The sequence below is a fragment of the Hippopotamus amphibius genome, chromosome 2 (assembly GCF_030028045.1).
Source record: "Hippopotamus amphibius kiboko isolate mHipAmp2 chromosome 2, mHipAmp2.hap2, whole genome shotgun sequence".
NCBI lineage: Eukaryota > Metazoa > Chordata > Mammalia > Artiodactyla > Hippopotamidae > Hippopotamus > Hippopotamus amphibius.
The window spans coordinates 130,977,394-131,000,667 of record NC_080187.1 but is presented as its reverse complement, the minus strand read 5'-3'; the positions used below and the strand labels follow the sequence as shown (position 1 = coordinate 131,000,667).

The 23,274-nt window shown below is 46.7% G+C and overlaps 1 protein-coding gene across 6 annotated transcripts in view; it reads right to left on the bottom strand.

The window, feature by feature from the left end:
• ADAMTS17 (ADAM metallopeptidase with thrombospondin type 1 motif 17) overlaps positions 1-23,274 on the bottom strand; it is a 352,116-nt gene that overhangs the window by 146,590 nt on the left and 182,252 nt on the right. For all 6 annotated transcript variants that reach the window (XM_057724212.1, XM_057724214.1, XM_057724213.1 and 3 more), the window contains exons 9-10: positions 18,120-18,260; positions 16,221-16,371 (exon numbers count right to left, since the gene is read on the bottom strand). In XM_057724212.1, coding sequence (XP_057580195.1) covers positions 16,221-16,371; positions 18,120-18,260 — 292 coding nt within the window. The remainder of the gene's footprint in view (positions 1-16,220; positions 16,372-18,119; positions 18,261-23,274) is intronic.

Below are 23,274 nucleotides of genomic sequence, written 5' to 3'. Positions count from 1 at the left end.
GAATGAAAGACCCATTAAATAGGAAAAAAAAAAATTCCATAGGAATAAATACATAAAGAAACTTAATTAAAAAAAAAAAAAGTCTTTAAAAGTCCCCTGAGTGGGAGAGGGAAGTCATCTTGAATGGATGTAAAGGAACACTATGCAGAAGGACCTAAAGTATAAAATTATATATTTTTATAAGTTAATCTATAAAATAATGTAACTGAATTTGAAATACCAATGCAATTTAGAATTAAACAAGCAGATTCTAAAGACCATATGGAAGAACAAACAAGAAATAATAGCTAATAAAATTGTGAAAAAGCATGTGTTTAGTGTATTAAAATATTTTATTAAGCCATAGGCATGTAAATTTTAAGAGATACATGATTATATTAGTGGAACAGACTGGAAAATCCAGAAATATTAAAAAAAAATAAGACATACAGAAATGTACATTATAAAGATAGCATTTCAAATTTATGGGGAGAAATGAACTATTCAATAAATGATATAGAGCTGCCTGAGTAGCCATCTGGAAGCAAAGTGAGATGAGACCCCTACCTCACCCCTTACACTAAAATTTATAAATGACTGCTGGATTAAATATTTAAACATAAAAATTAAACCATAAAAGTACTAGAATAAACCATGAGGATTAAATTTATTTACAGTTTAAGAGTGGGAAAGACCTTTCTAAACATGGCACAAAACCCAGAAGCCTTAAGAAGAGATGGATATATTTCACTTTACACACACACAGACACACACACACTTCTGCCTGACATAAAATATGATACACAAAGTAAAAAAAAAAAAAAAAAACTGGAAAAAAAGAACATTTGCAACTCATATTTCAGTTAGCCAATTTCCTTGATAATTAAAAATTCTAACAAGTTACTGAAAGAAAATCAATAATCTAATATAAAATAATCTAATATAAAAAGATTTAAGAAGACAGTTCACAGAAAAGAGAATACAGCTGGCTTTTTAATATACGAAGAAATGCTCCAGTTTATTACAAGAGAAATGCCATTCAACTTGCAACAGGCTCATTTCTGGAACATTCCGAATGGCACAGCTCAGAGAGACTGGAAGAAAGTGTGGCACTTCCAAGTGGTGCTTGTGGGACGGTAGACAGACAAGCCTTTGTGGGAGGTCAGTCTGGCAACATCTATCAACAACGGAGGCATGAACCTGATTTCACATACAGTTCAAAGCCAGGCAAACTAGTCTGTGGGGTCAGAAAGTAAGACAGTAGTTACTGCTGCAGGTTATGAACAGAAGGGGGCTTTAGAGGAGCTGCTGGAATTGCTGAGATGCAGTACTTCTTCACGCTGGTGTGTTCAGTTTGCGAAAAATGAATGTGACTGTACATTTATGATTTGAGCACTTTTCTGTGTATTTCACATTGTGCCATAGGTGAATAAAACTACAAAAAAACCATACGTGCAAAAATGACATTTAGCCCCCCTCTAGGTATTTATCTTATAGATCAATGGCTCTCAACTGGGGGTCATTTTGCAACCACCTCCCCCACCCCGTCAGAGGAATTTGGCAACATCTGAAGACCTTTCCCGCTTGTCCCAACTAGGGGGGATGCTCCCGACTTATAGTGGGTAGAGACTACACATCCTACAGGGCACAAGACAACCCCACAACAAAGAATGAGCCAGACCCAGATGTTAATTGCGCTGGGGTCAAGATATTCTGATGCAGATGAACTCAAAAGTAATATCAAAAGGAAAAAAAAACAGGTAAGTTACAGTGGCGAAGGCTGCAAGACACTACCTTAACCCGTGACGGAGAGTGACAGCCTCAATAATAAGACATATTGACCACAGCACCTCTGTGGTCTTGACAATGCATAACCCCAGCCCTGGTCCCTTCCTTGGCCTGAGTTCTCTGAGGGTGGGCAGCCTGGAGCAGGGCCGGTGAGGTCACTGAGCGTCTGTGGGCTATGGGTAGGCAGGTGCAGGCAGGGAAAAGCGAGGGGCAGGAGCTACATCAACGTGGAGCTGTGCTGTCGCAGGGGTCGTCGTCCCGAAGGGAGTGATGGATGCTGTAAGTCAAGATCTGTGTTTTTGGAAGATTTTGCAGGTGTGCTGAGCACGAGAAAAGATTACAGTCAAGAAAACCTGCGAGGAACTACTGCAGCTGTCCCACCGAGAGGAAAAGGATAAAACACGGCAGTGGCGTTGAGGGTGAAAAGAAAGAATCTACTGTGGAAGAGCCACATTTGCCATTTTTAATTCATCTAATTAATTATTTGTAAATATGCACTGTGGGCACTAAGTAATTATAACAAAGACCATCTCCACTACAGGTGCTTGGTTGGTTTCTGTGTGAGTTTTCAGGTTAACCAGGGCGAAATGATGTTAAGAGAGAGCCAGGAAATCACCTGCCGTATTCTTCCCCACACTTGAGAAGTCTCTCCTCCTTTTCTCCATTCCCACCAGGAAGAACCCATCAGGGCTCTAAGAGTGCTCCGATCTAACTGGTCCTGGGGGCGACAGTCCCATGTGTCTCACCTCCCACCCCCTCACCCCTCGCTCCTGAGCCCCCAGAGAGCAGCAGCTGAGTCTTATCGCCTCTTCATCTCATTAGCACACACATGGCAGCCCAAGGTACAGACCCACAGAAGACGTGCTGAGTGGACGGATGAAAGAATGAATGAACACATAAATTCATACATCAAGCAACGCAAGGCTTCAGCAGAGACAGAAAAGCGGACACATTCTAAGCATTTACCCAACCCAGGCATCAGGCTAAGAAAAAGCTTTACCAAAATTCCTCATTTCTACTCACACAACTTCGTGAGACAAACGATCACCACGCACATTTTGCAGGTGAGGAAACAGAATTAAGTGACCTGTCCTGACCCCAGAACACACTCTTACCCATTGGTTATACTGCTTATGGGTCCCCAGTTTCCTCTCCCCACTTCCCCCCACCCCTGAGACCGTGCATCCTCCATGTCAGCCGGGCCTCAGGGCTTATCCCTGTCTCTTATTTGCCGTGGAATGGACAGCTCTGTGCCCTCTGCCCGAGGTGTTTTATCTGCATGCATTGCTGGACAGCATAACCTTTGGCTTAAATGAAACAGGAAGCCAAGGGTCTGGTGCAGAGAGAAAGAAAAAGAAAATGGCTCCCTGGGATGGTGTCCCTCCTAGGTGCTCTCAAGGTTATTCTGACCCTCTTTGTGCACTGCTTGGAGAGCAGCTCTGACCCAAAACAATCCTGAAGGGAATGGTTATGTAAAAGCCCTCAGAAATGTGTTGCTGATGACACAGGCCAAAAGGGAGATAAAATACAACGCTAAGAGCTGCATGAAAACATGACTCATCCCAACTTTCCACACATCCTACTGCAGTTTGACGCCTCCCCCCAGGCCAGCATGCCAGTCCCACTTCTGGAAGGCTGGTCACTCCTTCCAGCTTCCCGAAGGTTGCAGAGACCGTCACCTGGCTGGGGACACCTGGGGTGCGTGCTGCGGGGGGAGGGCAGGGCTGGGCCGCCGGGCCCTCAGCTGGCAAGGCGGCTGGGCAAGAAGTGAAGGATAACACACAACGTGCAAAGTCTGGAGAGCTCTCTGAGGAGGCAGTCCACTGTAAACGTTCAAACGCTTGTGGAACATGGGGGCCACCTGCTGCCAAAGTTCAACAGTTTGGAGAGAGGTGGCAGACGCTGGGCAGGAGGCGGAGACTGAGGTGGGCGACACGGCTTTCGACCCGGCGTCCGGCCAGGCCCTGTCTGTCTGAGAGGAGCAGGGCCAGGCTCCTGTGCCCCGCCTCCCCCACCCCCCCACCCCCACCCCCACCCCCCGCCTCCCCCACCCCCCCACCCCCACCCCCACCCCCCGTCCCCCCACCCCCCACCCCCTGCCCCCGGCCAGGTACGCTGGCATTAAAGGGGCAGGTTTCCCTTAGATCAGCAGTTCCCAAACCAGGCGGAGCATGAGAACTCCCCGGGGAAGCTGAATAAAAAGAAATAGCTGAAGCCCATTCCCCAGAGATTTTTACACAGCAGATCCGGAGTGGGGCACGCACACCGCCGCCATTCTCTGGAGGAGGTTCTAATGACCCAGCAGGTTTAGAAACGGCCAACATCAGAGAAAAGAACAGTGCTGCTTTCAGGATGGAATTCCCACACTCTGAGCTTCCTGGACACCACGGGGATCTCCATCCATCTAGGTGACCGTGAGTCTCCCTGGGAGTTGGGAAAGGACAGAAAAGAGGCTTCCCAGCCTGGGGACTGGAAGCACGCCAAGAGAGAGATACCAGACCCTGGAGAGCAGCTCGTGGAGTTTACAGGCTCCGGGAGTGGCAGGAGGGGTGGTGAGGACAGACAGGGACAGATGCAGAAAAGGATCAGCCAATGACACTGTCAGCTACACACCTTCTCCTCTACCCCTGACTCCAGGAAATGAGTTGAAGGAAAAAAGATATCGCTAACATTTGTTGAGAACCTACTATGCGCTATAGTTCATTTGTCACTTAACCCTCACAACAGCTCTACGCTGTGTAAGTAGAATCATTTTTCCCATTCTGCAGATTAGAAAACAGAGGCATAGAGAGACTATATAATGTGCTCAAGAGGTGGAGGCAGGACATGACCCTGGGCAGTATGACTAGAGAACCCATCCTCTTAAACACTGTGTAAAATGGACACACCTCCACGCTGTGCCGAAGGCCAAGAGAATTAAATGGAAAAGAGCAAAGGAGTGAACACAGGTAGAAGAGAATGCATAAGACCCCCTAATACTGACCATTCTAGACACTGTTGCCTTCCTGCAACAACTGGCTTACAGCTTCTGTGCTCAATATTTAAAAAAAATAGAATATGCATATCTCAATCCACTGTGCACGCCGTGACACGTCAGCGCACCCTGCGCAAGTCAACAAATAAGGTTGCTGTGCATCACTTCCCAGCACCTTCCTTTCTCTGTGGGGCACTCAGACATGGACTTTGGAACAGTGATGGTGGCAAGTGTTGCTGAGATGCAGGAAGGATGGAGGGATGGGTGGTCATTACGCAGCACCTTTCAACTGAGAATCTCTGGGAACCAGGTGAGGAGGGGGGACAGATGAATTTCTCTTTCATGCTGAAAAGAGGTGAGGGCTTTGTGAGGCCATGATCATTGCAGAACGTTGCCCTAACTCTCCACGTCTTGCTTCTGTTTCCAGTAGCAAGGGCATACTCTTCCTTTCAGCTAACAATACCTACTTCCAGCCTTCTCACCCTCTGTTTCACGTGGCAGAATATCTGAGCTCAAATAGCTTTAAGGTCTTGTTAAATAATGACTTTGCTTTGCAAGTGACTTTGCTGACGGAGACAGGAGGAACTTGTAATCATAAAAAAAGATGGATTGGGCTAATTGCATAAAGTTCATTTCCCCTTTCTAATAAATATTTACCGCCCAATGTTTATAACTTTTATGTTTGGACTTTCTTGAAATGCTTCATTGAATTAAAAACATCACATTACCATTGGCTAAAAGAGGAGACAGCTATATTTGCCAATAACTTCTGCAACAAATGCCAGCTATTAATGCCAATTTTTTTTCTTTTGGTAGTTCATATTTCCACAGACAGCTTTGAGCCTTACAATACCCGCATTCTGCAGACAGACGTGAAAGATGCAATGGTGATGGTGTGGGGCTCTCCAGAGCCCTAGAAATGAAAATGGACTGTATTTTAATTTTCCTTCATTCTCTGCTATGCAAATGTTTAAGAAAGCAGAAATATTTGAAGCTAGGCTGCTCCCAAAGCAACTGCAGCAACGTTTTTCCAAGGTTATTGACCCTGTTCCCTTGGCTAAGGAAGTGGCTCTTAATTTTCATTGGTCTTAAAATGGCTACGAATTGTGAATGCCAAAGGAAGAACATACACAGAAGTCCAATCAGAAGGAAGTTTGGTATTAGAAATTCCACCTAAAGAAGAGGAATAGTCACAGAGAAGCAGCCCTTCTGTCAGGGAGCAAGGGCTGACGGGCCGCTACCTAGTGCCCACACCCGACCTCGTGCTCTGAGGCATACGGTGGAGCCTGGGAACCCTTCTCGGAACAGTATTGGTCAGTGAATAATGATAAGATACGTACGGTTAGCAACAAAACAATTACGTGCAAATATAATTCAAAATACAAATTTGTAACATAGTAAGTTACACGTGTTTCCTTGTCAACACATTACATAAGAAGACCTGGCCCCAGGTCTAATAACCACTGTAATTTTGAAGCCGTCATGAGTGTAAAGGATAATTCTAAATAGCTGCTACGACTGTCATGCAGCGTGAAACGGATCTGTGATTCCGAGTCACGCGACAGTCACAGGTACGGCTGCGACTCTGTGGCCTATCGCCCACACTCATAATTGAAGGAAATGCTCATTTGGGTTACAGGTTGCAGGAAATAAAGATGTTATCTTTTCCCTGTCCCTGTTCACAAATCCTCTGAAGTCTCTCAGCAGACCCTGGTTCAGAACCCCTGCTTTCACACAATAACAAAAAGGCTTCCACGAGAAATGCGATCCCCTGAGCCCGTAGCCTCTACCTTCCGCCAAGGATACGATTTTGTTCCTCATAACAGGCAGCGGCAAAATGCAAACTGCCCACCAGTAGTCACGGTGGTGAGTATTTTTCTCAAAATATAATCTATCCAGTTTCTTTTCTTCTTATTTCTGTGGTCTGTATTCCAGAAAAGGAAAACGTTCAACTCCTGAGGCCCCAATGTGTTTCGTGGTTTTATCCCCTTGGCAGCCTCCACGCTCTGTTACACTTCATTACTGTTTTCTTTTCTGTAATCGGCTTAAAGTTCTAGACAATTTTTAAGACAAAAGATTCACACACACGCACGCACACACAACCCGCTTGGCCTCATTAATGTTTCTGCGCTTATCCAAGCTACCCCCGAAGGCCTTGCACAGGAATGCACGCTGAGGGGCCTGCCAGGGAAGTCCTCCTCATGGACACAGCCTTGGGGGAGCCAGGACTTGGGAACACAGACAGCAGCATTCCCAATTGGCATGCACGTGTGTGGTTTTTAAGAAATTCCTCCAGATTTCTGGAGTTGTAAGGTCTTCACGACATTCATTCCCCTAAAACTCCTGGCTAGGAGTGTTTTCCTTCTTTTTCATGGCATCTAGTAGGTAGTAATTTTTTTTTCCTATTAAAAGGGTGGAGAATTCTAAGGCGGCAGGTTTTTTTTTCTCTTTCAGTGCTTTAAAGATGCTGCTCTATGGTCCTTCTTTGCTTGCATTGTTCCTGACGAGAAATATACTGTCATTCCTACCTTTGTTTATCTCAACATAACTTGTCTTTTTTCCTCTGGCTCTTTTAAGATTTTCGCTTCATCACCACTTTTAAGCAAGTTGATTATGATGAGCTTTGGTCTGGACTTCATCTTTCGTGGGGTTCATTGAGCTTCTTGGATCTGTGGGCTTGCGGTTTTCAACAAATTTGAAAAAATTTTCAGCCATTATTTCTTCAAATATGATTTTAGTCCTCTCTCTCCCACCTCCTTCAGGGCATCTATCACATATGTCTTAGGCCGCCTGACGTCCCACAGTTCTTTTTGTTTTCAGTCTTTTTTCTCGTTGTGTTTCACTTTGGATAGCTTCAATTGCTTTGTCTTCAGGAGGCATCTCTTCTGCAATCTCTCATTTGGCAGAAATCTCAAGCAGGGTATCTTTCATCTTAAATACTGTAGTTTTCATTTCTAGAAATCCCTGTATGATCTTCATCTCTTCTGTATCTCTACTTAACATGTTCAATTATTCTTTCTGCTACCTTCCTGAACCTGGAATATGGTTATAATAATTGTTTTAATGACTTTGTCTACTAATTCTATCACCTGTGTCATTTCTAGGTCAGTTTTGATTGATTTTTCTCCTCATTATGGATGTATTTTCCTGCTTCTTTGAAGGCCTGGTAATTTTTTATTTGATGCTAGACGTGAATTTTATTTTACTGAGTGATGGTTTTCTGTTTCTATAAATGTTTCTCAGCTTTGTTCTAGGACTTGGCTAAGTTACTGGGAAATAGTTTAATCCCTTCAGGTTTTGCTTTTAAGCTTTATTGGGTGGAACCACATCAGCCCCACTAGTGTGGGGCTAGTTTTGCCATGCTACTGATACCATATCCTTCTGTGTACTCTACCCGATGCCCAGGGGAGCCTCAGAGATTGTTCCCTCTAATACTCTCAGATGGTTCTTTTCCTGGCCTTGGGTGGTTTTCTCACACGGATGTGTTTCTCAGTAGCAAGCTGAAGATTCGTGCAGCTTCTGTGCAGATTTCTGAGGTTCTCTCTGTAAAGCTCTTTCATCTGTGGTACTCTGCTCTATGAACACTAACTGCCTCAGCCTCCCAGTACTCCTGGCTCTATTTCTTCAGCTCAAGAAGACGGCTGCTTCTTCGCAGCGCTCCCACCCTATGCTGCAGCCTGGAGACGGCCCAGGCAGTCAGCCAGGACAGAGGGTTCACTTCATCTGTTTCACACAGTCCTTCCTTGCTTGATGGCCACTGTCTTAAAAATCACCGTTTCAGATATTTCATCTGATTTCTTAGTTGCTTTAGGTGGGAAGATAAATCTGGTCCCTGATACTCCATCGTGGCCAAAGGCAGATGTCAGGATAAGAAATTTAAAGGCGATGTTGGGACCATGATCATTACATTACATGATGTGCATTTCAATCCTCAAGGGCATTAAAGAATAATAATGGTTATAAAGATCAATTTAGCATTGGATTATAAGACCTTTTTGGTTGGTGTTGAATGTCTCTGGAATTTTACATGTTGCTTAATTTTTCAAGGCCCTGAGGAGTTCAATGTAAAAAAGTGCTGATCCTAGAGATGCACAGAGCTAGACGAGTTCTGTGCCCCCAGAGACGGGAACCAGTGTTATCCAGAAAGGTAACAGCAACTCGCTTACCAGCTCACATGACTGGGTGCTGACTTTGTGACAGACTCACTTCTCAGCACCTTATGTGGAGTCTCACCAGGAGTCTCAGGTTTTAACAATGAGGTTATTAATTAATGCACAGAGAGATGGCCACTAGGAAGCAGGCTGCAGTCCCTCACTACCAGACTCACCACCTCACTACTGTCCTGGGAGGAAGCCATAGGAAAGGTCTGTATGAACCTTTGCAAGGCATCTGACAGAGTCTTACATGTGTGTTGGTGAACTAGATGGAGAAACGTGGACTCGGGCTTAGAGAACCAATTCATTACACAGGGAGGCCTGCAAGGGTTTCTTCCTCACCTCCGAGCCTGTCCACAGTTTCATCAGTGGTTGGGTGAAGTCGCGTTAGAACTTAAATTTGCTGTTAGAGTCATGAATGGGTCTCAGAGCAGCACATACTTGTTGAACACCTACTATGTGCCAGGCACTGGCCAAGGCCGTTGGAAAATACTGGTGAGGAAAAGTAAGATTCTTGCCCTTGAAGGATTTAAAATCTAGAAGAGGGAGATTATCAAAACAATAGTCATATAAACAAGCAAATTATATAGCTTGTTAAAAGATGATAAGTTTATGAAAGCAGGGTTTTCCCTTAGGGGATCAGGAGATCTGGGTGCTATAAAGGTGGCAAGGGAAAGTTACCAGATGAAAATTTTAAATAGGGTGGTAGGCTTCCTTGAGAAGGTTACATTTGAACAAACAAACAAAAACTCAAAAAAGATGAGGGGCTCAGTCACATGGATAACTGAGAGAAGAGCGTCCAGATAGAGGCAACAGCCAGTAGGACGCAGAGTGCATCCCCAACAGAAGAGGGTCTTGTGGGTTCGAAGAAGAGCAGGAAGGCAAGAACTGGAACAGAATAGGTGAAAGGGAGTGAATAAGGGGATAAGGACCAGGAGGAAGGGGAGGGGTGCATTCCAGCACCAGAGTCAGTCTCGCAGGGGGAGGAAGGAAGAGCACAACATATGTGTGCCTCCTGTCATACTGAACACAGACCTCTAAACGCACAGGTGAGCAGAACGCTGACCAGGTGAGCCTTAGAATCCCGCAGGGTGGTGCCTGGGCGAGATTCTGACGATATGTCCCAGGCCTCGGGCAGCATGCCCCAAGCCCTGGGTCCCAGCGGGCACCTGCCTTTCTCCTCCACCAGTGCCTTAGGATGACATTTTCCCAAGTGTGAGAAGTTACTGCTTTCTAACTGTTAGATGTGTGCTGGAGGAAGCACCACCAGCCTTGCAAGCAGGAAAATCACCACCAGCTATGATGCAGAGTCAGCTGAGCACGCAGATGTGCGTTAGGATGACATTTTCCCCAGTGTGAGAAGTTACTGCTTTCTAACTGTTAGATGTGTGCTGAAGGAAACACCACCAGCCCTGCAAGCAGGAAAATTACCACCAGCTATGATGTAGAGTCAGCTGAGCATGCAGATGTGCCTCCAGGCCCCTAAGGAGCCACTCCTGCTAAGACAGGCTGAGACCTGGGACTGCAATGCTCACACCCAGACAAACATCTGCTGCAGTGCTGGCACCTGGACAAATGTCTGCTGCAGTGCTTGTACCTGGACAAATGTCTGCTGCAGTGCTGGTACCTGGACAAATGTCTGCTGCAGTGCTGGCACCTGGACAAGCATCTCCTTGAACAACAAACTACAAAGAACCCACAAGGGATTAAAAATAACTGAGTACAGACTTCCCTGGTGGTCCAGTGGCTAAGACTCCTTGCTCCCAATGCAGGGGGCCTGGGTTTGATCCCTGGTCAGGGAACTAGGTCCCACATGCCACAAGTAGGAGTTCACATGCCGCAACTAAAAGATCCCATATGCAGCAAAGAAGATCCTGTGTGCTGCAACTAAGACCTGGCACAAAGAAACACACAAACAAATATTAAACAACTGAAGAGGGCAGACAGCAGAATCAAGCAGTATCAGCACTATTTCATCTTGTGGAGCTGAAAATCACAGCCACATAAAGACAGAGAAAAAGAAAAGGCAAAAGACTTTGTATCAGACGAAGGGACAAGATAAAACACCAGAAAAACAACTAAATGAAGAGGAGATAGGCACTCTTCCGGAAAAAGAATTCAGAACAATGATAGTGAAGATGATCCAGGACTTTGAAAAAAGATTGGATGCAAAGATTGAAAAGTTGCAAGAAAAGTTTACCAAAGACCTAGAAGAATTAAAGAAAAAACAAACAGAGATATGCAACACAATAACTGAAATGAAAAATACACTGGAAAGAACCAGTAGCCGATTAACTGAGGCAGAAGGGCGAATAAGTGACCTGGAAGACAGAATGGTGATAATCACTGATGCAGAAAAGAATAAAGAAAAAAGAGTGAAAAGAACTGAAGATCAGCCTAAGCGACCTCTGGGACAATGTTAAATGCACCAACATTCGCATTATGGGGGTCCCAGAAGGAGAAGAGAGAGAGAAAGGACCTGAGAAAATATTGGAAGAGATTATAGTTGAAAACTTCCCTAACATGGGAAAGGAAATAGCTACCCAAGTCCAGGAAGCGCAGAGTCCCAGGCAGGATAAACCCAAGGAGAAACACGCCAAGACATATAGTAGTCAAACTGACAAAAATGAAAGATAGAGAAAAGTTATTAAAAGCAACAAGGGAAAAACGACAAATAACATACAAGGGAATTGCCATCAGGTTAACAGCTGATTTCTCAGTAGAAACTCTGCAAGCCAGAAGGGAGTGGCATGATATATTTCAAGTGATGAAAGGGAAGAACCTACAACCAAGAATACTCTACCCAGCAAGGATCTCATTCAGATTTGAGGGAGAAATCAAAAGCTTTACAGACAAGCAACAGCTAAGAGAATTCAGCACCACCAAACCAGCCCTACAACAAATGCTAAAGGAACTTCTCTAAGCAGGAAACATAAGAGAAGAAAAGGACCTACAAAAACAACAACAAAACAATTAAGAAAATGGTACTAGGAACATACATATCGATAACTACCTTGAATGTAAATGGACTAAATGCACCAACCAGAAGACACAGACTGGCTGAATGGATACAAAAACAAGGCCCATATATATGCTGTCTACAAGAGACCCACTTCAGACCTAGGGACACATACAGATGGAAAGTGAGGGGATGGAAAAAGATATTCCATGCAAATGGAAATCAAAAGAAAGCTGGAGTAGTGATACTCATATCAGATAAAATAGACTTTAAAATGAAAAATGTTACAAGAGACAAGAAAGGACACTACATAAAGATCGAGGGATCAATCCAAGAAGAAGAGATAACAATTATAAATATATAGGCACCCAATATAGGAGCGCCTCAATACATAAGACAAATGCTAACAACTATGAAAGAGGAAATCAACAGGAACACAACCATAGTGGGGGACTTTTACACCCCACTGACACCAACGGACAGATCATCCAGACAGAAAATTAATAAGGAAACACAAGCTTTAAATGACACAATAAATCAGCTGGATTTAGTAGATATTTATAGGACATTACATCCAAAAACAGCAGATTACACATTCTTCTCATGTGTACATGGGACATCCTCCAGGATAGATCACATTTTGGGTCATAAATCAAGCCTTGGTAAATTCAAGAAAATTGAAATTATATCAAGCATCTTTTCTGACCACAATGCTATGAGATTAGAAATCAATTACAGGAAAAAAACTGTAAAAAACACAAACACATGGAGGCTAAACAATATGCTACTAAATAACCAACAGATCACTGAAGAAATCAAAGAGGAAATCAAAAAATACCTAGAGACAAATGACAATGAAAACACAACGATCCAAAACCTATGGGATGCAGCAAAGGCAGTTCTAAGAGGGAAGTTTATAGCGATACAATCCTACCTCAAGAAACAAGAAACATCCCGAATAAACAATCTAACCTTACATCTAAAGAAACTAGAGAAAGAAGAGCAAACAAAACCCCAAGTTAGTAGACGGAGAGAAATCATAAAGATCAGAGCAGAAATAAATGAAATAGAGACAAAGAAAACAAAAGCAAAAATCAATAAAAAATATTAAACAACTGCACACATGTGCCATTGGGGCAAATTCTGGACAGCAAGATGCAAAAGACCAAGAACTCAACTGCCACTTCTGAAGAGACAGGAGCGAAAAACAGGGTGTCGGGAGCAGAAGCAGGGTACCGCACGTGCCCCCTGCACACACCACCACCGAAAAGCTGGGCAAATCCCCTAGCCGTTCCCCCAGCCCAACCCCTGGACCCGTTCCTCCCCTCACCCCGTATGAGGAACCCTCAGTGAGCAAGCGAGCAAGGGAGCCTGTTACTTGTTCTCACTCCTCCCGCTGCTGCAGGGGCCCCGATAAAGCCGTGCCTGCATTTCTTTTCTGGCCTCTGATCAATTTTTGTTGATTAAGGAGGCCAAGAACCCTGGTCAGTTACACTGCTAGGATTTGGGGAGGAAAATGCCAACTCTGTTTTGGTACTGGTGGAATTCTCAAGGAAAAGGCAAGCAGGAAAGCATATTTCCTGGTTCTTGGTGAGCTGTAGGAATAAATGTTCATCTGTGTTGTAACCTACAAAACAGAATGATTTCACCGTAAATAGAGCTTCTAGGGAGAAAGGAACAACACAGCTGAGCTGATTCTGACTTGCTGAGCTCTCACCCTCCTCTTCAAACAGAAAGATGTGAATGAAGGAAAATAAAATACCAGGCTACCTTCCTCTCCTTTGGAAACTGTCTTTGAATGGACGGAGCCGGCCTTTTCTCCTGCAGTAACAGTCACACCTGGGCCTGGCCTCCAGCCCATCCCTTTCTGACTGGTGACCCTGGTCCTTCACCTAGCTCTCTCAGCCTCTGTGTTCTCATTTGTTAAGTGGGGTTCAAAGCCCCTGCCCTGGAGGGTTGCAGTCAGGGTTTCAGGTGACGGTGCACGGAAAGAGTCTAGCCTAGGGGATCATGAGACCCCAATAGTTGTACCGCCCTCCTCCTATCTCTCCTCACCCAACTGCTGTGCAACAGCCTGGCAGCTAGATGGCAATGGCTGCGGCTCTTTGGGAGGAAGCAGCCTCTCTGTCCAGCTCCCATCTCAGTCAATCCTGCCCCCTCTAACCCCACTCCAACCCCTGCCGTGGGGCCAGCTCAGCCTGGTCTGCTGGCCAGGGAAGACTCCACAGTGGGCAGAGTGGCTGCTGTGTGTCCGCTGACTCAGCTGGGCGCTTCCGTCTTCTCCCCCTTGGGTGCCCGGGGCGGTGGGGGTTCGACCCTTCTCAAATGTTCAGCATCCTCCCCTGGGGTACCACGCACATGGATCTCCTGCTGTCACTACACCATCAAAGGACCCTCTGAAACCTGCCCTCTCCAGTGGTTCTGGGCCATCATGCACGTTAAGGGACTGAAGGCTGGGACAGGCAAACAGGATGCCCCTTGGCCAGCATATGGTACATGAATGAGCACCTCCATGGTCAAGCCTTAACAGGCAAAGCTGATGGTGGGCACCAGACATCACGGCAGCCCACTGGGGATGACTGGATCCTGGGGCTGGTCCCATCTCCCCAGGGAGATGGGTGGGATGTGGGAGACATCTTCCTGTTACCAGGGCCTGGAAGGGACCCTTGCAGGCACCTCCACAGGGGAACAGGAGAGGAAGGCACAGGACAAGCCTGTGGATAGATGCCCTTTGAGGAAACAGCTAGCAGGAGGTGCTAGGCTGGTTGTGAGGCACAGCCCTTTTCCACACCCCAAACAATGGCAGGCAGTGCCCCACCTGCAGCTTCCACCCAGACTTCCTGAAGCGATTCACACACAGCCAGGAAACACTCAAGAGGCAGCATCCTGCCTCCCGGGGTCCAGGCTGACCTGCTGTGCTGGCCAAGATCCTGGGGTCCCACTCTGAAGGCACAGTCCCGGTCTAACCATCTGTCTTGGAGCTGCTCCCATCCTGAGTTCTTGCTCTGGGCACGCGCCCAGCCCTCCAGGCCGCCTCCCTGAGACGGGCTGCTGCCCAGAGCTCCAGGCCGACGGCTGCCGGGTGGCCCCTGAGTCCCATACATCCCCAGCTGCTTCTCCTGCTCCTGTCTCCCTGCCCCGTGATGGTGCCGGCTCCGCTCCCTTCCCTGAGCCAGCTGCCAACTGCCAGCTGGGCTGCTCTCGCCCTCCCTTGGGGCCCCGGCAAGGAGACTGCCTGCCCCAGGGCCTGGCACGTCCCTCTTGGCTCTCCCACCCACGGGAGTGGCTGAGCTGTGTGCAACAGGGTGAGAAAGCGCACACTCTGAGGATGAACGGCCTTGGTGGGGGGTGGGGGACGGGGGTCAAATCCTTCCTCTACTTACCTACTGGCCAAGCCATTCTGAATGACCCGTTCAGCCCTGAGGCTTGATGTTAGCACCTGCAGCCTGGGGAGAGGAACCTCAGGAGTCTGCGGTGGGGGTTAATTGGGATCGGGCACGCTGGAAGCTTCAGGGCAGAACACGTGGGCATCGCTCAGTGCAGGGCGACATTTCAATGGGGTCATTAACACTATTATCATAGAATCAATTTATTATTTGTCCATTGTTCTCAATATGACACTCTCCAACATCCAGTAGTTTTTAGCTCTCTTCTATATCTGTGCAGGCTTTGATATCTGGTGATATTGTATCACCTCCAAGAAGAGTAGGCTAAGTTACTTTTTCCTGGTGTCTTAATGTTCTCATGTTAAGACATTAGGCTACGAAGGAAGGAAGGAAGGAAGGAAGGAAGGAAGGAAGGAAGGAAGGAAGGAAGGAAGGAAGGAAAGGGAGGGAGAGGGAAAGGGAGGGAGAGAGAAAGAAAGAAAAAGAAAGAGAGAGAAAGAAAAGAAAGACAGGAAGGAAGGAGGGAGGGAGGGAAGGAAGGAAGGAAAGAGAAAGAAAGAAAGAAAGAAAGAAAGAAAAAGAAAGAAAGAAAGAAAGAGAAAGAGAGAAAGAAAGAGAAAGAAAGAAAGAAAAAGAAAGAGAAAGAAAGAGAAAGAAGGAAAGGGAAAGAAAGTAAGACAGACAGACCTTTGGATTAAAAAACAAAACAAAACAAAACATGAGTCTACTGGCATCAGCAGTAACTCTGCAAAACTGCCTACGTGTGTGGGGGGTGTGCGTGTGTACTACTGCACGTGTGCGTGTGTGGCTCACTCCAGGTGCCCCGTGCAGTTGCTCACGAGGCGTATGTACGTGCGTGTCCACGTATGTGCATATGCGTGTACACGTGTGCGTGTGGAGTGTAAACACCTGTGTCCTCCAGCAGCAGCCAGGTGCTCTGCCACTTCCCAAGCCAGCCCTCCCCTCGCGAGCCTGCTGACCTCCATGTTCCTGCAGAAGGTGGCGTTGGTGCCGAAGAGGATCTGGCACTGCTCGTTGGCGCTGTAGTGCATGCCCGGCAGCTTGTGGGGCAGGCGCACCGCGTGCTGGCTCCTGGGGTCTGTGACCAGCAAACAGGTGCTGACTTTCGACCTGAAACAGCCAAGAGGGAAGTGGGTTTGCAAAGGTACTGCCCAGGTTTCGGTCCTGCTTGGTTGGTCACTGAGAAGCAGGAACCTCCAAATTATTGATGGAGAGGTGAGCAGGCACCAGACACGTGGGCTGCACGTTTTGCTCTTTTTCCGCACGGCTGAACGCAGACCTGTACTCCCGTGGCCATGAGAGCTGGGCAACTAGGAAGGGGCCTGGGCGTGTCACCCACATGGCTAATGGACTTTTTTCAGGGAGTCTCAGTGCTTTCTTGGATGAAAATGCTTTTGAAATCGATTCCCATGATATATTCTTAGAATACGGCCTTAACAAAAGTCACTATGAATGAAGAAAAAAATTGGAGTTACGGTTGTTTGGTTATAAACAAATAAATAAATAAGCAAGTTTATTTCCAACTTTGTAGATTTTCTTGGGGCGCCTGTCAGACCATGGCTGCTGGCTGGTCCAGGTGCCCCACCTGGCCATGAAAGCTGGCTGGTGGCGCACCGTGCAAAGGACCTGAGGATTTCACCCAGGACAGAAATGTTCAGAGACGTTGAGAACAGCTCTGAAAAACTGAATTGGGGGTTGTGCGTCTGTGGCCCCACTACGAGTTAAATACTTGAATGCTTGTATTTTTCAATTCCTAAAACAAGGCAGATGGCAGTAAAAAGAAAACCCAGCCTCTTGCCAAAATTCTTGAAGAAAAGACTTGCACGCACGCAACACACACAGGCTGACACTGGTTCACCTCTCCTGGGCTCAAATGTATGGGACACTTCAACAAAGTCAGTGGGACCCGTACTGTCTATGTGAGCAGATGAAAATACCCTTGTTTCACTGACCCTTCTGGGTAAAATGAAACAATGTCAAGTGGCTTCCAACATTTCATTACAATTTGGTGGTAACAAGTACTCAGTAGGAAATAGACTACGTAAAAACTAACAAGGCCTGCTTTTAAGCCCTCTGTACCACTTAGTTTCCCAACCACAGCAAACATCATGAAAGAAGACCCAGGATGATGACAGAAGCCAGAGGGATGCCTTTGGTCCTCCTCCGAGTTCACCGGGCACTCCACTGTGTTATTGGCCTATCAAGCTCTGTGTGCAGGAGAAACTCACTGACCCCTTCAGTCTCCATGGAATGTACAGATGATGCAATTTGGTGGTGAAGCAATCAGTGTCTGCCTGTCAAACTTGTAAGCTCAGCCCTAAGGTCCTGACACTAAGGGACCCGCCCTGTACATGAGCACAGACTCTGTTTGACAAAGGTCTGACATCAGATAACCAATTCTTTCACAGAAATCTGAGAATGGAGTAATGCAGACATGTACTGGAAAGAAAGTGGCTATGGGTAAACCCATCCCAGCCCCACAGGTGAGCAAGCCCTCCTCCCAGCAAATGGACTCCTATCCAGGGAAGCAGCCTGAGCGCTGGGGAGATGCCCTGTTCTACAGCACCCAAGGGTGCCTCTAGGGTGATGCCCATTCACGGTCAATATAATGCTGAGAGGTGAAATGAAATCTTGTCAAGATACGGTCACTGCATTGACATTTCTATCGATAAGATTTATGATGGTCAGCTGGGTGCCAGTGTCATACCAGCTGCACACCTGGGAGGAAGCCTGGCCAGCTGAGAATTCTAAGAGAGTCACTTCTGCTCACACTGGCTGAGACTCCAACGGCTGTGTCTTTAGGAAGTATGGTAGTACTTTCTATTGTATCGACTGTACAGAACGACTCAAGGACTTACTTGAGGAAGTTTTCAAGGTCATCTCGACTGCAGGAGGACCAGGACAGGTCGCTGGGGTTCCGGCCTTTCACCCACTCTCCCGACATGATGTGGGACCTGCCGGCGCAGGAGGAGTGGTCATCATCGTGGTTCATGCCCAAGCTGCCCGAGGGAGAGGAGGGAGAAGATGCTCGTTACAGGCTTCTCATCGCCTCGTCCAGGTTCTAGCTCACCATGCTAACCTAGATCATGTCGTAAACACAAAAGGTGGCACGGGTGATACCTGGTTATCTGCCGCCCTCACAGAGCAGACCAGGAGCCACGAGCTTACAGAGGAAGAGAGAGGGTGATGACTTGCTTACGCAGTGAACAGAGACTGACTGACCACATAACAGACGGCATTCACTAAACGAACAATGAATGAATGAACCGATTATAGTAACCGCGATATTATAGTTCTCCTGATGATCAGACTTGCTTTTCCACACTAACACATCCTAGCGCTGATGATCTAGCGTTTCACTGTCTGCAGAGAAGTCACTAGGCTAAGCGCTGGTGGCAACCAAGACTCTGACTTACGAAAACTCATGAACAATCACGGCTTTTCTTTCGCGTCACTGTGCCTGGGTCCGCCGAGATCACACCTGTCACCTTCCCCACCCAGCTGTACCTGGAAGACACCAGGATGACACCTAGACGAGGGAGGCTGACACGCAATGGGAGCGGAACAACGATCTCAGTTCCCACACACACACTGTCCGTGGGTAAAGCCGAGACACAGAACGCACGCGACCAGAGGGCCCGTGGTCTGCTGACCCGTGACTTCCAGGGGAGAGACTCACCGTGCACAAGGGGTGCTCTTCGTCAACAGCCCTGTGACACACACACACACTTTCATTCGTTCAGACGTGTTTATGAGAGGTTTCTCGAGGGCCAGGAATGGACTAGAAGGAGAAGATACAGTGGTGCACAGTCAGCCACCCGTGCCCTCCAGTCAGCCTGGGAGAGGAGACGGATGCAAACGGAGATGATGGTGAAAGGGGGTCTAAATGCTTCTCTGCAGCACATCTTCCCAGTTTTCCTCACACGTCTCCGACCATCTTTCCTCAATTCCCGTGTCCTTGCTCTGCACACCCCCCAGGCCACTCCATGCTCCTGTACAGCGAGGCTCCCTTGGCCACGGCCACGTGGAGCTGCGTTCGCTGATGCCACACCCATCCCCAGAACAACACGGCCTGGCAGCCGCGCTCCTGCTCCAGGCGGGCAGGGCCCCTCAGGTCACCCACACAGGCCCGTTCCCATAGCTGAGGGTACGCTTGCCAAGGGCCAACAGTATTTATACTCAACCCTGTTTATGTCAGTAATACTTGTTACTTCCGTCAATACAGGCGGTTACATGTTGTGTTAACCAACAAAATATGAGAATCAAAGTAGTTTTCAGGAAAACTAACGCAGCTACTAGCTACAACGGGCTCCTGCCAAGTTGGGCGTGGGTAAGACAACCGTAAAAGGTGAGGACAAAATCATAAAAATCTGCCCCCAGACTGCTTCACAAGGGTCTTCCAAGTTCTGCTGAATCTAAAAAAGAAGAAAAAAGAAAAAGAAAAGAAACTGGATTTAAACCCATCAAATTGTAGCTGTGGTTCCTGTGAAGGTAACAGGAAGCCCAAGTGGCTTCCCTCAGAGCACAGGCTTTCATCCCCAGCACAGAACTGGTGAAAAAAATGAACGTTTTCATGGCTTAAGGTAAAACAAAATGACAAAATGTTTAAGAACATAAGTATAATTTCTTTATGTCTTCCCATTTGAACCAATTTTTTAGTTCATGGGTCAGCTGACCAACTAGCCTGCTATCCCATCAGCAAGGAGCACGTCCGCGGTGACACCTACGTGTTGTCGCCACCTTCCCCTCAGCCCAGGCTTCTCCCGCCAAACCTCTGCCTGCAGAATGTCCGCTCCCGGGGTTTCCCACGGGCTCTTTCCCCCAGCCAGTGCCCTCAGGGCAGCTTTCCATCCCAGCCTGTCCACCAGTGACTGGCACAGAGCAAGCACTCTGTAAACATTTATCAAGTGGGGGACTTCCTAGGTGGCGCAGTGGTTAAGAATCCACCTGCCAATGCGGGGCACATGGGTTCAAGCCCTGGTCCGGGAAGATCCCACATGCTGCAGAGCAACTAAGTCTGTGGGCCACAACTATTGAGCCTGTGCTCTAGAGCCCATGAGCCACGACTATTGAGCCCGTGTGCTGCAACTACTGAAGCCCGTGCGCCTAGAGCCTGTGCTGCGCAACAAGAGAACCCACCACAATGAGGAGCCCACGCACCATAACGAAGAGTAGCCGCCCCCCGCTTGCCACAACTAGAGAAAGCCCGTGTGCAGCAATGAAGACCCAATGCAGCCAAAAATAAATAAATCTAAAAATTATTTATCAAGTGGATTAACTATGTTTTAAATTGGAGTACAACCGCTTTACAATGTTGTGGTAGTTTCTGCTGTATAACGAAGCGAGTCAGCTGTATGTATACATGTGGCCCCTCCCTCTTGGACCTCCCACTGCCCCGCCCCATCCCACCCATCTGGCTCATCAGAGCATGGAGCTGAGCTCCCTGTGCTCACACATGTTCCTGCTAGCTATCTATTCTATGCATGGTAGTGTATATATGTCAATCCTAATCTCCCAATTCGTCCCACCCTCCTCTTGCCTCTGTGTCCACATGTCCGTTCTCCGCATCTGCATCTCTATTCCTGCCCTGCAAATAGGTTCATCTGTACCATTTTCCTAGATTCCACATACATGTGTTAATATACGATTTGCTTTTCTCTTTCTGGCTTACTTCACTCTGTATGACGGACTCTAGGTCCATCCACAGCTCCACAAATAACCCAATTTCATTCCTTTTTTTTTTTAAGCTCTTTATTGGAATATAATTGCTTTACACTCTTGTACCAGCTTTTAAGGTATACCAAAGTGAATCAGCTGTATTTAAAAATATATCCCTATATCTATCCCCTCCCTCCTGTGACTCCCTCCCACCCTCCCTGTCCTGGCCCTCTAAGGCAACACCCATCATCCAGTGGATCTCCCTTTGTTATACAGCAACTTCCCACTAGCTATCTATTTTACAGTTGGTAGTGTATATATGTCTATGCTACTCTCTCACTTCGTCCCAGCTTCCCCTTTACCCGCCCCCCAACCCCATGTCCTCCAGTCCATTCTCTGCATCTGCATCCTTATTCTTGCCCTGTCACTGGGCCCATCAGTACCATTTTTTTAGATTCCATATATATGAGTTAGCATACGGTATTTGTTTTTCTCTTTCTGGCTTACTTCGCTCTATATGACAGTCTCTAGGTCTATCCACCTCATTGCATATAGCTCAATTCCACTGTATATATGTACCACATCTTCTTTATCCATTCAAATGTCTTTGGACATTTAGGTTGCTTCCATGACCTGGCTATTGTAAATAGTGCTGCAATGAACACTGGGGTACATGCGTCCTTTTGAATTACGGTTTTCTCAGGTTATATGCCCAGTAGTTCGTTTCTTAAGGAACCTCCATACTGTTCTCCATAGTGGCTGTATCAATTTACATTCCTTCCAATAGTGCAGGAGGGTTCCCTTTTCTCTGCACTCTCTCCAGCATTCACTATTTGTAAATTTTTTGATGATGGCCATTCTGACCGGTGTGAGGTGATACCTCACTGTAGTTTTGATTTGCATTTCTCTAATAATTAGTGATGTTGAGCAGCTTTTCATGTGCCTCTTGGCCATCTGTATGTCTTCTTTGGTGACATGTCTATTTAGGTCTTCCGCCTATTTTTTAATTGGGTTGTTTGCTTTCTTGATATTGACTAACTAATGCAGGAGAAAATATTAAAAAATAGGAGGAGCCGCATCCACGGTAGATGTGCTGGTTCTAGGGCTGTGGCAGCCTGCTCAACAGAGCAATGAAAACCGTCTCTGGGTAGGTGCAGTCTTGCTCTCCTGCCTAGATGTCAGAAATCCATCCAATTAGGGTTAATTAGAGAACCAAGAAATTATCAGATACAGCTGACCAATAAGAATACTTTTTCAATGCCATTACTCAGGTTTTTACTTTTTTTCCTGCTTGATATCTATATCTATATATCCCTATCTATATCTATACCTATCTCTTTGTTTCAGGAAACATAGGGACTGACTGGTTTTTCAACTGCATGTAGCAAAGGATATTAAAAGTCAACTTAAATTTGATTCAGGGTTTGATGTGACATCTATAAATAAAACTGGTGATGGGGTTTTCAAATGGGTAGATCTGAAAATGTTGATGGCTTTTAGGGAACTCTGCCGTACATGTAGAGATTACAGAAATACGATGTCTCGTGATAAAACCCCCATCTCTAAGGACAAAGTGTCAGCACAGCATGTGGAGCAGGTCAAACTGCCTGACTGCCGGCCTGAAGAATCAAATCCCAGGGGAAATCAGCCCACAATTATAAACCCTCTCCCACCATCCCGAGCTGGGACATCCTGAGCAGCCACCAGATGCGCCTCGTTGTCTGGGAAACCACATCCGAGGAGACCCACGCCTGGCAGAATGGCCTCACCACGTATGGAGGAACGCTGCACTTTCAACGTGCTTCCAGCTTTTCTCCAGCGGTCAAGCTGCTTGTAAAATCAAAGAGGTTCTTTCGCCCACGTGCCAGACCCTGCAGGCCAGAGCACCTGGTCTCTCTGGAGACAAAACTATGTTTACAAAAGTGCTCAGAAAAGCTGACTGCACCCTTGACACCCACATGCTTGCGGGGCATTGTGTTAGCAGCTCATTCTGCCTGCCCCCAGAGAAGGACTTCCCTAAGGAACGTTCCAGTCTGCAGGACCAGCCAGCAGTGCAACTCTTGGGCTTCTGGAGCTTGCCTCTAATACAGATTGTACTTGATCTGGTTTAAAATGTTCAAATGCTCACTAAGTGCCTCGTAAATGTACAGTGTGATGAACTCGCCTTGGGGTGGGAGTCGATATTTGAGGTCTACATAAACTATGGTTTAGGCTATTTTTAGTTTAAATTGAAGATCACTTGACTGAAAAAATTCATGTTATTTTAGGTTTATGCCCGTGGTAACATGATATTTAACAAAAACACATAGCGTTAAGCACACACAGTCATTTTAACCTTAAGTGACTGAGATGAAG